We start from the raw sequence: 15,000 nt of genomic DNA, 5'->3' as shown, positions 1-15,000 counted from the left end.
GAACTACTAAACAAAAAAAAATAACCAAATAAAATGAAAAGCATAAAGGAGACAAATAATGAAAAAAATTGTAGTCTTTCTACAATACCACTGACATACTGTGCTGTAGAAAGCAAGATAAAATCCTTATTTAATATGCATAAAGAAGACAAATAATGAAAAAGAATTTGTAGTCTTTCTACGATACCAGTGACATACTGTGCTGACAAAACCAAGATAAAATCTTATTTAATAAGCAAGTCTTTAGTGTGTAAAAATAGGCTAATACTATCTATGACTGCGAACATTTAAGAGTTGACGATATTGAAACAGAAGTAACAAACCATATTTAGTCGAGAATATAAACATTCCCCCCTATTAACATTTGGTAGAAAATTCAAGACAGCATTTCCTGAAAGTAGATCAAAATTACAAGAAAAGAATAGCAACGAAGTGCATTAACATTAACCCTAGACTTGTGCGTCGATCCAAATTCCAGAACGCGCATTGAGTCGATATCCAATGCTATTGCTATTTCGAATCTTGCTAAACAATGTACCTTAGTCTAGGTGTTCAGAATGGTACTTTATAACCTTATATCAATCATGCTAGTCTCCAAGCGTGCCAAAATACGCAAAAGTCAAAAGAAAATTCATTCGACTCGTTGCGCACTTGCCTGGCAACTGCTGAAGAAAACTGTAAACAAATGACCAAAAAGTCCCAAAATCTCATCAAATCCTGAACTGAAGTCCCAAGCTATGGGGTCTAGACCCTAATCATGACTCCATCTCCCTGTGGTCGATCCCCAAATGCACCAAAACGCCAAAAAATATCCAAAATTCACTAGCACTTAATGGGGAAAACGCAAGAAAATGCAGTAAACTTTGCAAAAAATCACACTAAAGTACGCGATTCCATACGGTAAGCAGAGTCCCAAAAAGGGGGAAAAAGGTGTAAATCCAACCCTAGCTGCCCCAGCACGTGAATGCTAGCTTAACCGACGTAAACAGAAATCAGCTGATGTAAACAAACGCCACTGACCTCCCTCATCCTTAGCCGGCTCAGGGGAAGTCCCTCGCCAAGATCGGACAAGTCTCCACTCCTCTTCCTCTATTTTCTCTTATTCCACACGATATTTTCTAGCAAATTCACAGTTAGTATATAAATTAACATTAAATTGTAAGCGTTCACAGGTCACTAGAGCCGCCTGGGGCCAGTGCGGGCCTTCGCAAGCTCCGAGTTACGTGCTCGTCAAAGATGGCTGCCGGTCGGCCATTTTACGGCCTGCTCGTCCCTGAGGCTGAGTCGTAATTTCCGTTTCATCGGATTTTCGCCGCGTTTCCTCAGCGCTCGCTTTTCTAACGATAAAACACCACGATCACTACATTCTTAAGCAACACTTGCAATACTACACAGGCCGCTGTGTGAACGGATGCCGCGGAAATTTAGAGATTTTCACGGAGGTTTTCAGGCCGTGGCAGAGCTAAGTCCGTCAGCCATGTTCCCACTATACTACCCACAATCCTCAGCGCGATGACGTCGTCCCGGCTCCAGCCTTCAAAAACAACTAACTCACACCAAGGCTCCAAAAAGGACAACATAAACTAAAAACAAAAATACACAACAGCAAAAGCAAGGGAAGAAATAATAAGGTCCGAATAAACGCTAATATTATAGAGGTGTATGGATGCTCCTGTCTTTTATGTATTATTTCCCCCCTCCACTCTCCCCCCAATAAACGGGAATGGAAAATGAAATATAGATTGCAATAAATACTTTTATTTGAAATTATTAACAAAAGAACTGTACATGGAAATTCTTTTAATCTAAATGCATCAGACATTCCGCATGATTGGAAAATAATGCAGTTAATAATCAGTTTAATAATATTCCTTAGAATCATCATTAATCTCTGCCCCTCTCCCCCCCATCAAGCATCCCCCACCCTCTCCCTCCTTTGCGGATGGGAGGCAGGAAGGAAGATGAGGGAAATGGGGGAAAGGCATGGGATGGGAAAGAAAATTTTCCCCTGACTACATTACTTTGGGCCATAATAATACCCCTTTGGGAATGAAAGTGTTGGAATAACACACACATGAATGGCAACGATGGAACTCGGCAATGGAAGATACTACAGCTTCTTGGCTTTCCGAGGGCGTGGAGAATTATTCCAGATGATGGGTGTACAGTCTGTAATGGACACCACGTTGAGCCCGCCCATGGTCACGCCCTTCACGGCAGACTGGAAAGAGAAAAAAAGGAAACATAAAACAAAAACTCTAAAAGTACAAAAGAGAAAACAATGAAACCTGATGAACCTGCTCGCCAAGGACGATTGGCTTTTCTGGGGTAGAAACCAAATTGTTAAAAACAAAATGAAATATGTATAAATTATACAAAATTTGAGATCTTGAAACACTCCCACTAGTTGAATTGGATAGTATCATGCAGAAATGTGGATATAACAAATAAATATGTATATATCTATGTAAAGCTATATAAAGCTCTCAAACACACAACAATCATTATGCTTTCATGATTATATATATATATATATATATATATATATATATATATATATATATATATATATATATATATATACCAAGAGGGCAAATTTAGGGCAGGGAAAATGAACAAATTTGGAATGATAATAGGTTATTGGAAGGTTTGTGGTCTAGTGCAATGCATGCTGGCTGACACCAGATTAAGCCGAGTTGGCAAATTCCCTGCTACTGAAGGAAAATGGGAGTGTGATATTATGATTGGAAGATTGTAGTAATAGCTTTGGGAGAAGTTAACTTATGGTATTCATATCTATTTCTCAAAGTGCACAAGAGATACAATTGCCTAAATTGTATTGTAGCCCAAAGAGTGTCCAAAAATGTTGTCTCCCCATAACAGATCAGTGATGCAGAACATTAAAGAAGATACTCTGAAGTATGAATCTAACAAGTTGCACTTATAAGCCCATGCTTTAAATGGCTGCTATACAAAAAAGTTACTTATCTATAGAATAGGTATGTGAGCAATGTAAATTGGTACTGAAAATCTAGAAGCTGATATATGGAATGAGTGTTTTGGTTACTGTGCAACCATAATAAAAAAAATGTAAAAAAAATAACTGTCTTGAAGATGCAATATGAGTAGATTATGAGGTAGAATGACCAGAAAGGGGGCAACCCATAAGTTTAAAAATAGAAGTGTGTGCATATGTATGTATGTGTATGTATGTATGTATGTATGTGTGTGTGTGTGTGTGTGTGTGTGTGTGTGTGTGTGTGTGTGTGTGTGTGTGTGTGTGTGTGTGTGTGTGTGTGTGTGTGTGTGCACACGCATGCATGCAATGTACACTTGACCTGGGGAGGGGCCCACCATTGACACACATGGCTATGTCAAGATATGCTGGGTATGCCACAACAAGCAAGTATTCCAATGGTACATTAGGGCATTTTTAAGTCAATGGGCATGTCATTTACTCAAAAATTATGAATATTTTTGATGTAAATGTGGAGTTGAAGTATTCTGAAGTTAAGAAACTGAGTAATGCATGTTCCACTGTGGGGTAATTCACTGCAGGTTCAGGTAGTGAGGGTATTCTATGGATATGTATGATTAATGGTCGCTTAAAAATTGGGCAGTGCACTTATAGGGGGGGGGGTTATGTCCAGGAAGTGCTTGGGTTTTTCTGTGAGGAATTTTGCACAATAAGGGGGGGAAAAGTCAAGCCCCAGAGCGTGGTGGCATGCCACCTGTCTATGATATTGTGCAGCCATATCACATACTATTGAGGGTATTGAGTATGCAACTTCCAGGAATTTTATGCTATACTTGGGTCTAATATTTTACCTTAATTAGTGTGGAAAAAAACAAATGCTTCAAGCAATGTGAGGGCAAGTTTAATTTGGTTCTATATAAATACACCACAAAATTCACAAAGGATAATAATCGAGACGGCTGCCCAATTTATGCACCTGAGCAGTAGGCCTACAGAGACTGCAGAGGGATATTAGTCAAATTTCTATTCTCTCCTTCATTGTATAGTGTAAGTGAAAATTTACATGGAATCTCTGGTCAATGCTAAGGTTTCTACACAAGGTTTTGACCAATACCACTCTGAAACAAGGAGCTTTCATAATACTTGGGCCAGTAATTGCTATTTCCTTTCAAGTACTTGGTCAAAATGGAAATTTTCATTAAAGAGGTGGAAAAACCAGCAATACAAAATTAGCATGGTGCACCATTCCAACCCACAAAGTTGTGTAATGATATTTTTCTTCGGTATGAGAGGCATGAGCTTACTATGTAAGAAAAATTGCTATTTACAATGGGAAGTATGTTTAGGCTTTATGGCATTTCTGGCTGAGATTCTTTGGGCAAAAGCAAATATCAATGTAAGAGTTGAACATAATTGAGCCAAGAACAAGGCAGATGTAAAAAAAAAAAATGTAGAAGGGAAACAAAACTGGACAGGTTTCTGACAGGTTCAAAGGCACTGGTGGAAAGTAATGGGATCACACAAGTGGGGAATAAATACGACAGAAATTTAAAAATGTTAAGAATAGAAAGAGATGATGAGGATTATCACAAGGGATAAATGGAATGGTGGAGATGGGGGGGTGGGAGCACTTACCTGCATGATGAGAGTTGTGAGTTTTAGAGCAACTAAACAGATGGTAAATGGTGGGGAAACCAGTAAAAAACAAAAGAAAAGAAAAGAAAAAATGAAGACACCATTGCAGGGAACAATTGTAATTTAGGCATAAAGTTGGTAAGATTTTACCCATAAGACAAACAATACAAACAGGTATCTAAAAGTAAAGCTTTTCCTCTACCTACATTTAAAATGTTGAGATTTCCACCAAATATACATTCAACATTTGCCTAATTAAAGCTAGTTTTTATTTTTTTCTACTTTTAATATCAAATATAAACCCATCATGGTTAATAATTATATATCTACATCTAAATTCACCATACATATACATGGCATCTTCCCAACAAGCTTTTCTGATGTGCAGGGAAACAAAATCAATAAACTAGCATTGCATAAAAAATGCTCTATTACATAATAGTAATCTATGATATTTCAAGGCTTAGGTAACCATCTGAATTAAGTTAATAACAGTCAAAACAAAGGTAAATCATCACATACATACATGCGCGCGTGCACACACACACACATGTACACACATATACATACATACATTATATATATATATATATATATATATATATATATATATATATATATATATATATATATATATATATATATATATATATTATATAATATATATATATATAATATATATATATATTATATATACACATATACACACACACATATATATAAATATACACACACACACACACACACACACACACACACACACACACACACACACACACACACACACATATATACACATATACACATACACACACACACACATATACATACATACACAAACATGTATACACACACACATATATATACACATATATACATACATACACACATGTATATACATACACACACACACACACACATATACATACATACACACACACACATATACACACACACACACACACACACACACACACATACACACACACACACACACACACACACACACACACACACACACACACACACACACACACACACACACACACACACACACACACACACACACACACACACATTTGGTAAACTTGAGTAATGATAACGAGTTTTACCAAACAGTCCGTGCCAAAATTAGAAGACATTCTTAGTAGACAAGAATAGACAATATACATCAGCAAATATCAAACATTTTCTTACAGTTTGATAGGGAAAATCAAGTAATATTCATGTCCAAAGACCATTGCAAGGCAAGAGGTTGAGGATGAGGTAAGGTAAAGAATGAAAGGATGAGTGGTGTGTGGTTAAAGAGGATAGGGGGCAAGGATAAATGGAGAGATATAAAGGGACATGGAGAGGGATGGAGAGAATGGGGGGGGGGGGGAGCAGAAATAAGACAAGGAGGGGGTGGAGGGGCTAGGAGGAGAATGGAGAATGAGGGGGTGGAGGGGCAAGAATGAGAATGGAGAATGAGGGGGTGGAGGGGCAAGAATGAGAATGGAGAATGAGGGGGTGGAGGGGCAAGAATGATAATGGAGAAAGAGGGGGTGGAGGGGCAAGGAGGAGAATGGAGGAGGGGGTGGAGGGGCAAAAAGGAGAATGGAGGAGGGGGTGGAGAAGCAAGAAGGAGAATAGAGAATGAGGGGGTGGAGGGGCAAGGAGAATGAGGGAGAGGAAGGGAGTGGGATAGGAGGGAAGTCAGGGAGGGAGGGAGGACAAGAGGGGAATTGAGGGAGGGAGGGAGGACAAGAGGGGAATAGAGGGAGGGTGGGAGGGAGGAGGGAGGACAAGGAGAGAGGGAGGAGGGAGGGCAAGGAAGGCAAAGGAGGGAGGGAGGAGGGAGGAGGGAGGACAAGGAAGGCAAAGGAGGGAGGAAGGGAGGGAGGGAGGGAGGAGGGAGGACAAGGAAGGCAAAGGAGGGAGGGAGGAGGGAGGACCATGAAGGCAGGGAGGGAGGGAGGAGGGAGGACCAGGAAGGCAGGGAAGGAGGAGGGAGGACAATAAGGCAAAGGAAGGAGGGAGGAGGGAGGGCAAGGAAGGTAAAAGAGGGAGGGAGGGAGGGAGGACAAGGAAGAAAAAGGAGGGAGAGAGAAGGGAGGACAAGGAAGAAAAAGGAAGAAAAAGGAGGGAGGGAGGAGGGGAGGGAGAAGGAAGGAAAAGGAGGGAGGGAGGGAGAAGGAAGGAAAAGGAGGAAGGGAGGGAGAAGGAAGGAAAAAGAGGGAGGGAGGGAGGGAGGGAGAAGGAAGGAAAAGGAGGGAGGGAGGGAGAAGGAAGGAAAAGGAGGGAGGGAGGGAGGCAGAAGGAAGGAAAAGGAGGGAGGGAGGGAGGGAGAAAGAAGGACAAAAGGAGGGAGGGAGGGAGGGAGGGAGGGAGGGAGGAAGAGAGAAGGAAGGAAAAGGAGGGAGGAGGGAGGGAGGGAGGGAGGGAGGGAGGGAGAAGGGCCGAGGGAGGGAGGGAGGGAGAAGGGCCAAAGGAGGGAGGAAGGAGGACGGAGGAGGGATGCAAAGGAGGAAAAAAAAAGGAGGGAGGAAAAAAAAGGAGGGAGGAGGGAGGAAAAAGCGGAAGGTGAAGAAATGGGGTAGGAAGGAATGAAGGAAGGAGATGAAATGGGGTAGGAAGGAATGAAGGAAGGAGATGAAATGGGGTAGGAAGGAATGAAGGAAGGAGATGAAATGGGGTAGGAAGGAATGAAGGAAGGAGATGAAATGGGGTAGGAAGGAATGAAGGAAGGAGATGAAATGGGGTAGGAAAGAATGAAGGAAGATGAAATGGGGTAGGAAGGAAGGAGATGAAATGGGGTAGGAAGGAAGGAAGGAGAGGAAGTGGGGTAGGAAGGAAGGAAGGAGAGGAAGTGGGGTAGGAAGGAAGGAAGGAGAGGAAGTGGGGTAGGAAGGAAGGAAGGAGAGGAAGTGGGGTAGGAAGGAAGGAGAGGAAGTGGGGTAGGAAGGAAGGAAGGAGAGGAAGTGGGATAGGAAATGGGGTAGGAAGGAAAGAAGGAAGGATAGGAAATGGGGTAGGAAGGAAAGAAGGAAGGAGAGGAAATGGGGTAGGAAGGAAAGAAGGAAGGAGAGGAAATGGGGTAGGAAGGAAGGAAGGAGAGCAAGTGGGGTAGGAAGGAAAGAAGGAAGGAGAGGAAGTGGGGTAGGAAGGAAAGAAGGAAGGAGAGGAAGTGGGGTAGGAAGGAAAGAAGGAAGGAGAGGAAATGGGGTAGGAAGGAAAGAAGGAAGGAGAGGAAATGGGGTAGGAAGGAAAGAGGGAAGGAGAGGAAATGGGGTAGGAAGGAAGGAAGGAAGGAAGGAGAGGAAAGAGGTAGGAAGGAAAGAAGGAAGGAGAGGAAATGGGGTAGGAAGGAAAGAAGGAAGGAGAGGAAATGGGGTAAGGGGAAAGAAGGAAGGAGAGGAAATGGGGTAAGAAGGAAAGAAGGGAGAGGAAATGGGGTAAGTAGGAAAGAAGGAGAGGAAATGGGGTAGGAAGGAAGGAGGAAGGAAGGAGAAAGTGGGGTAGGAAGGAAGGAGAAAATGGGGTAGGAAGGAAGGAGAAAATGGGGTAGGAAGGAAGGAGAGAAAATGGAGTAGGAAGGGAGGAGAGGAAATGGGGTAGGAAGGTAGAAGAGCCAAGATGGGGGAAAAAAAGAGAGGTATAGAATGAAAAGGAAAGATGTGCAGGAGTTGAAGAAAATTATGAGGGACAGGGAGGTGAATGGGGTAAGAGGAAAAAGAATAGAAAGAGTAAGAGGAACAAGAATAGAAAGAGTAATAGGAATAAGAATAGAAAGAGTAATAGGAATAAGAATAGGAAGAGCAAGAGTAACAAGAATAGGAAGAGCAAGAGAAACAAGAATAGGAAGAGTAAGAGAAACAAGAATAGGAAGAGTAAGAGAAACAAGAATAGGAAGAGTAAGAGAAACAAGAATAGGAAGAGTAAGAGAAACAAGAATAGGAAGAGTAAGAGAAACAAGAATAGGAAGAGTAAGAGAAACAAGAATAGGAAGAGTAAGAGAAACAAGAAAAGAGTAAGAATAAGAGTATGAAAAATAAGAATAGGAATAAGTTATATAAACAGGAATCTGAAGATTGAGGTAAACAGGAATAGGAAGAGTGAGATGAACGGGAATAGGAAGAGTGAGATGAACGGCAATAGGAAGAGTAAGATGAACGGGAATTGGGACAGTGAGATGAACGGGAATAGGAAGAGTGAGAAACAGGAATAGGAAGAGTGCGAGATAAACAGGAATAGAAAGAGTGCGAGATAAACAGGAATAGAAAGAGCGGGAGGTAAACAGGAATAGAAAGAGCGCGAGGTAAACAGGAATAGAAAGAGCGCGAGGTAAACAGGAATAGAGAGAGCGCGAGGTAAACAGGAATAGAAAGAGCGCGAGGTAAACAGGAATAGAGAGAGCGCGAGGTAAACAGGAATAGAGAGAGCGCGAGGTAAACAGGAATAGAGAGAGCGCGAGGTAAACAGGAATAGAGAGAGCGCGAGGTAAACAGGAATAGAGAGAGCGCGAGGTAAACAGGAATAGGGAGGAGAAAGAATAGAAAAGGAATGGAAACAAGTAGAAGAGTAAGAATAGAATATGAATGGGAATAAGAAGAGGAATAAGTGGAATATGAGTAAGAGGAATAAGAAAAGGAAGAGGAGTAAGTGGAATAGAAATATGGTGTAGGGAGGGTGAAGGGGAAAGGAGATAGAAGGCAGATAAAAGGAGAAGGCAGGAAGTGGGAGAAGAAAGGGGGGTATGAAGGGAACAGCCACTGCAGCAGCAAAAGTAGAGAAGGGAGAAAGAATGAGGAACATAGACAGAGAAAGGAGAGGAGAAACACAGAGGGAGGAATGGAAGGAAGAAGGAAAAACTGGGAGGGAGGAATGGAAGGGAGAAGGAGAAATTGGGAAGGTGGAAAGGTGGGAAGAGGGGAAACTGGGAGGTGGAAAGGAGGGAAGAGGGGAAACTGGGAGGTGGAAAGGAGGGAAGAGGGGAAACTGGGAGGTGGAAAGGAGGGAAGAGGAGAAACTGGGAGGAAGGGAAGACGAGAATTGGGGAGGGAGGGAAGGAAGATAATTGGGGAAGGAGGGAAGATAGATAATTGGGGAAGGAGGGAAGGTAGATAATTGGGGAAGGAGGGAAGGTAGATAATTGGGGAAGGAGGGAAGGAATATAATTGGGGAAGGAGGGAAGGAATATAATTGGGGAAGGAGGGAAGGAATATAATTGGGGAAGGAGGGAAGGAATATAATTGGGGAAGGAGGGAAGGAATATAATTGGGGAAGGAGGGAAGGAATATTATTGGGGAAGGAGGGAAGGAAGATAATTAGGGTAGAAGGGAAGGAAGATAATTGGGGAAGGAGGGAAGGAAGATGATTGGGGAAGGAGGGAAGGAAGATAACTGGGGAAGGAGGGAAGGAAGATAATTGGGGAAGAAGCTTTTAGGGTTGACAAGAGGATGAGGGAGAAGTAACAGAAATGGAATAAGATGGAGCAGGAGGGAAGGGGTGAACAGTCATGAGGAACTTGTATACAAGAGGTGGCAGGAAGCCACTATTAGTATTGCCAACTATTTCTAACAATGGATCCGAGTATCTTTTGTTTGATATACATAGTTTATTCTGGTCTTGGTTTGCATTTCCCAAAAAATTTTCTTTACAAAGGTACAAAACAAAAGCAAGCAATAGGCAAATGATCAGAAAATAAAGGTCAAAACTCACCATTCTGCCTGGTCCCAGTCCCCGCACTTTTACTCGAACATTTTTGACACCACGGTCCAATGCTCTCTGCAATAGACAAAGCAAAATTTTAATTTCAAAGAAGATAAATATATGTATTTCAAGAAGTAGAAACTACCATTTCTTGCATGTTAAATTTTTATCACATTAATAAAGCTTTCTATAAAAAAAAGAACAACACTTACTGTTGCTAAACTTATAGCTGTTGCTTGTGCAGCTATGTTGGTCCCCTTGCGGGTGTTCTTGAATCCTTCAATACCACATGTTCTGTACATTTGCACGTCACCTGCAAAGGAAGGAAAAGAATCACATTAGAGAAATTGCCACTCAAACCTTATTAATGTACTTAACAGTATTATAGGTAACATTTATTACATACAATATGATACTGACATTTTAAGAAACATTTAATACAAACAAGGACCCAACTCCAACTGATTCAGCAAAGACCTCTATCCCAAATACGCATAACCCACCCCACCTTTTCCATTTCCTTCTCTTCTCCTGCCTACCTTTGGCATTTGTTAAGGACATGACTGTGTTATTTTTGGATATCTTGACATGCAAGATTGGGAGATCAGCAAAGCGCACACCATCAATCAACAGGTCTGGGGTATTCTCATCCGGAAACATCCCTCCAAACCTACAAAGAGCGAGAGAGTGTGCCTCAGACAGGAACCTCAAGCCAAGCGCAAAAGACAACTATGATCTACTCTGGAGGACCCATCACATAAGTACTCTTGCTGTCAATTCTGTTTCTGCATGAACTTTCCGAATGTAAATGGCCTGAAGCTTTCATACAATCATGGTAGCAAACAAGAGCCCATTTTAAAGAAATCTAAGCTTGTATATTGCATATATTCAATCCAATTTATCCATAAAAATCTTTCTAATTGTAAAGAACCTCCGTAGCACAAGATGAGCCGGAAATTAGTTGGATGGAACAGTTGATACCATCTTTGTCTGGGAGCAATTCTGTATCCGTGATATATGTGAAAAGCCTCAAATTCAAACAACAAAAATTGACTATAAAAGTACAAATATGATAGGGTCTTCAAGGTTCACTTTTTCCTTCTTTTATTAAAGTTAATTTCTATTTTGCCACAAATTATTTCCAACTCGTGTACCCAAGCACTACCATTCATTCCCAACTTTTCACAATTACATGTATAATGGAAGTTATATATATTGTAATATTTATCATTACCTATTGAATGAGATTACATATGTAAGTACATATGTATAATCATTATATATATATATATATATATATATATATATATATATATATATATATATATATATATATAAAATACTTAATTTTACTGCTTCATATACAGCTTTAATGTTCTAATAATGGGGGGGGGGGGGGACCATGCCAAAGACATTACCATTCTTATAAGAGTTTCTTAAATTACTCAGAACTGAACCACACAAAATGTCATGGCCTTGGTTTAGCAAAAGTCAACATACTATCAACAAAGTCTAAAAAATAAAGCTTGGACTAATTATTCAAATAGTTACTAGGGTATACAGTCGCCAGTAACCCACTTCTTGACCGACTCCTGGAGTCGGGCGTAAAAAATAAATAAATGAATAACTTAACCCCATATGAATGTATACATACTACTCACTTCATTAGAACATCTTCATCTCTAACTAAAAAATCACTTTTTGTACCTAACGGTGTGGTGGTTATAGGTTTGAAAAATCTACACGTTTCCAAATGGACTACGAAAGTCCTATATACTAAAACAGAACTAGCACATACAGATCATACGAACACAATTAATATATATAAAGAAAAATATGGAAAGGTACAGTAAGCCAACACTACAAAACTCTTTTTACTTTTACATAATTTGTAATCTTCAGAGATGGTAAATATTTAAAGTGTGAACACACTAAGCTGGGGTAATTTGAAAATTATATTCTCGTAGAGGGGGGAAATTACAGTTGTTAGTGAAAGAACTAATGTATGTAAGGGTAACACCATGAAAAAAGGAGAAAGATCACTGAGAACCCCACTTCAAGTCCACTTGGTGCTCCCGAGTGTCAACTCTACCTCGTCATGCACACCGAGGTGAAGATAAGGTCTCTCCTCGGGGAGTGCCCACAAGGCTCACCTAGGCACCGCAACTTAGAATGACAAATTCTTTGACAGAGTTTGTTCTGGAATCTGTCATGCTAGCTATGGCAGCCCATAGGGTGAGTCAAGTTGATGAATCTTCATCTGAGTGTTAACCAAATAGAGCCGAATCTCTGGAGCACTGAGTGGACCTCTACTTTTCTGTGTGGTTGGTTTTGTGAAAATCACACCTGGTGAATCAATGGCTATATCTTACTTCTCATCATGACATTAGTTGTAATTTATTGACTAATTTCCCAATGCCCTTTGCCTGTTTACTTTCCTTTACCAGTCAGACACTAAGTTGCTGGAAATCAGTATGCCTTCAGGTCACAGAAATATCGAGTCAGTCTTTGGTACTTGCTGTTGTGTGCACTCATTCTATGTCCAAGATAAACAGATAGTCTTTATGGTATGGCTGATATTGGCTGCATTAAATTGAAGATGTTCTTGTAGAAGCCAAAGAACTTCTTAAGTAACTACATGAAATAACTTACACAAATGGTAACTCCACAAATAAAGAATAAAGATTGCCCAAAACCCTTCTCGGAGCTTAAGTACACTCAGGACTCCTTTAGTTTCAACTCTCATGCCATGCATATTAAACTCAAGACATTCTTTCTCAGCAATTGGGGGGTACGGGAGGGGGGGGGTGATCCCGATCACCCCCCCCCCAACTTGGACTATGCCATATCGCCCAGTCGCAGCAACGAGTATTGTTGAACTGATTTTGCAATGTGGTGTTGGGGGACACTGGTTTGTGGCCAAAACAATCTGATCTTATATTTCTTTTATAATATTTAACTATGGGTAGAGTCCAATACAAATTGCATGAGAAAAAAAAGGCTTTGATCGCCACTGTTTTTTTAAATCTATCTTTATATCTTATTTTTTAAAAACAATTTGGGTCCTAAATCTGACTAATCAGAAAAAACCTACCAGTTAATGGAAAACTAATGTAACTTATCTACACAAAATACAAAAACTTCCACCCTCCAAAAGATGAATTTACTCGTTTGCAAAAAATACAAAATCATGGAATTGAAAAAGATATAGCTTAAAGTACAAAGAGAAATTTCGGAGGTGGAACTCGGCACAGTGTTAAGTAAACCCACACAACCTACTGTAAATCAACACCAATATACTGAAGGATACTGGGCCACCACCAACGCTCGGCATTCGACACCGCCCTCCGACAAACCCTTCGAGCCGTGACCTACATTCTCTCTCTCTCTACACTCCCCCCCCCTCCGTCCCCAGAGTAGAAACTCCTCGTACTCCAAGATGTCGGATGAACCCTAATCTACACTCGTATAGGACTACCAATCTTCAACACCCTGCGTGCCGACCAAGAGCTCGACTCTGCCAGAAAGACGGTCCCTCAACTTCCTCTCTCCAGACCCCAGAGCAGACCGCGGGGATCTGCGTACCAGCCCTAAGGAGGCCCATATGTCCCTCCTCCCTCGCCCTCCCTCGGCCCTCAGGAGGAAAACCTCGCCTCCAGGTCAGGATCTCTCCTCTCCCGCCCCGCTCCCTCCCCCCCGGCACTCCCTCCCCCTCGCACCTCGTCCTCGAGAGGATTCCTCCTCTTCTCCGCCCCGCCGAGGCCGAGGACGAGGCCCTCGCCCTCCTCCTCGCCCTCTCTCCTCCCCGGCGCCGCAGCAGCACCTCCTGCCTCGGCCGACGCTCCCCCGCACTCGCTCCTCCTCGAGACCTCGTCCTCGAGCCCGGCCCCAGTCCTCCTCGCGCCCTCCGCCCCCTGGAGGCGCCCCAGGAGGCCAGGCGGCCAGGGGGGGAGGCGGCCGCGGCCTCCGCCCCCGCCGGCCTCCGCCCTGAGCCGAGAGCGACCTCGGGCTCGTCGGCGCCTCCTGCTCGAGCGGCCCTCGCCCTCGACTCACTCCCGCTCCCCTCGGCCTCTCGCCGCCCTTCTACTCACCCTCGGAGGTTGGCGTCCACGTCGACGGCCGCCTCGCCCTCGGTGCCCTCGTCGCGGGCGGGCATCGAGGCCAGCATCTCCTTACGGTCCTCGGCCTTCCGAAGCAGCGCCGCCCCGTGCAAGGGCCGCGCCGTCGCCGCCGCCGCCGCCCGTGCCGCCGCCGGTGTCCATTGGGCGCCTCCTCCGCCCTCGCCCCAGCGCCGGCTCGCCCCTAGGCACGGCGCCCGGCTGTTCCACACGGTCCTTGCCACGATGCTGCGCAGCATTTCGCCCGAATCCGCACTCCCGAGCACGAAATACGGCGCTTTCACGGCAGATTCCTCTTCGAAATGGACGGCGGTGCGGCCGCGATTCGGGCGGGGTGCGAGCCCACGTCGTGGTCCAGGTACTACTCAGCCCCCTTGGGTCGACGCTTTGAGAGCCGGGCGCCTATTGGTCCACGCGAACTCCACGAACCAATAGGAGAGCCGCCTGGTTTTTGTGCGCCAGCGGCAGCCAATCACAACGCTCGTATTATTTTACCTCCACAATGTGACTCAGTGCGGGATAGAATACCATTGCGTACACTGAACTTTCCCAACCCACCCACTGAGCCGCCATATTGGT

General features: G+C 43.1%; 3 protein-coding genes across 10 annotated transcripts in view; 1 reads left to right on the top strand and 2 right to left on the bottom strand.

The window, feature by feature from the left end:
* Positions 1 to 1,630, bottom strand: part of Chd1 (chromodomain-helicase-DNA-binding protein 1) — a 40,188-nt gene extending 38,558 nt beyond the window's left edge. For all 8 annotated transcript variants that reach the window (XM_027360765.2, XM_027360767.2, XM_027360766.2 and 5 more), the window contains exon 1: positions 1,021 to 1,630. In XM_027360765.2, the coding sequence (XP_027216566.2) occupies positions 1,021 to 1,029 (9 nt within the window). In that variant the 5' untranslated portion in view covers positions 1,030 to 1,630. The remainder of the gene's footprint in view (positions 1 to 1,020) is intronic.
* Positions 1,631 to 1,742: 112 nt separating this feature from the next.
* On the bottom strand, positions 1,743 to 14,759 carry mRpS11 (mitochondrial ribosomal protein S11). The gene is made up of 5 exons (XM_027360762.2): positions 14,395 to 14,759; positions 10,843 to 10,973; positions 10,516 to 10,616; positions 10,313 to 10,378; positions 1,743 to 2,221 (listed from the first exon to the last, which is right to left on the bottom strand). Exons 1-5 carry the CDS (start codon positions 14,658 to 14,660, stop codon positions 2,111 to 2,113), a joined length of 675 nt encoding a protein of 224 aa, XP_027216563.2. The 5' UTR covers positions 14,661 to 14,759; the 3' UTR covers positions 1,743 to 2,110.
* Positions 14,760 to 14,914: 155 nt separating this feature from the next.
* LOC113809235 (tigger transposable element-derived protein 5) overlaps positions 14,915 to 15,000 on the top strand; it is an 11,734-nt gene continuing 11,648 nt past the window's right edge. The window contains exon 1 of the mRNA XM_027360770.2: positions 14,915 to 15,000. This exon is cut by the window's right edge and continues 1,515 nt beyond it. The gene's annotated coding sequence lies outside the window, so the exon portion shown is untranslated.

This window comes from Penaeus vannamei, chromosome 40, assembly GCF_042767895.1.
Source record: "Penaeus vannamei isolate JL-2024 chromosome 40, ASM4276789v1, whole genome shotgun sequence".
In the NCBI taxonomy this organism is placed as follows: Eukaryota; Metazoa; Arthropoda; class Malacostraca; order Decapoda; family Penaeidae; genus Penaeus; species Penaeus vannamei.
The sequence above is the reverse complement of the archived record's forward strand: the minus strand, read 5'-3'. Positions and strand labels throughout refer to the sequence as shown.

Coding starts and splice junctions, on each gene's coding strand:
- mRpS11 (XM_027360762.2), bottom strand. CDS start 14,660: ATGCTGCGCAGCATCGTGGCAAGGACCGTGTGGAACAGCCGGGCGCCG. Junction 10,974..14,394: donor GTGGACGCCAACCTCCGAGG/GTGAGTAGAAGG, acceptor CGCTCTTTGTAG/GTTTGGAGGGATGTTTCCGG. Junction 2,222..10,312: donor GACTGGGACCAGGCAGAATG/GTGAGTTTTGAC, acceptor TTCTCTTTCCAG/TCTGCCGTGAAGGGCGTGAC.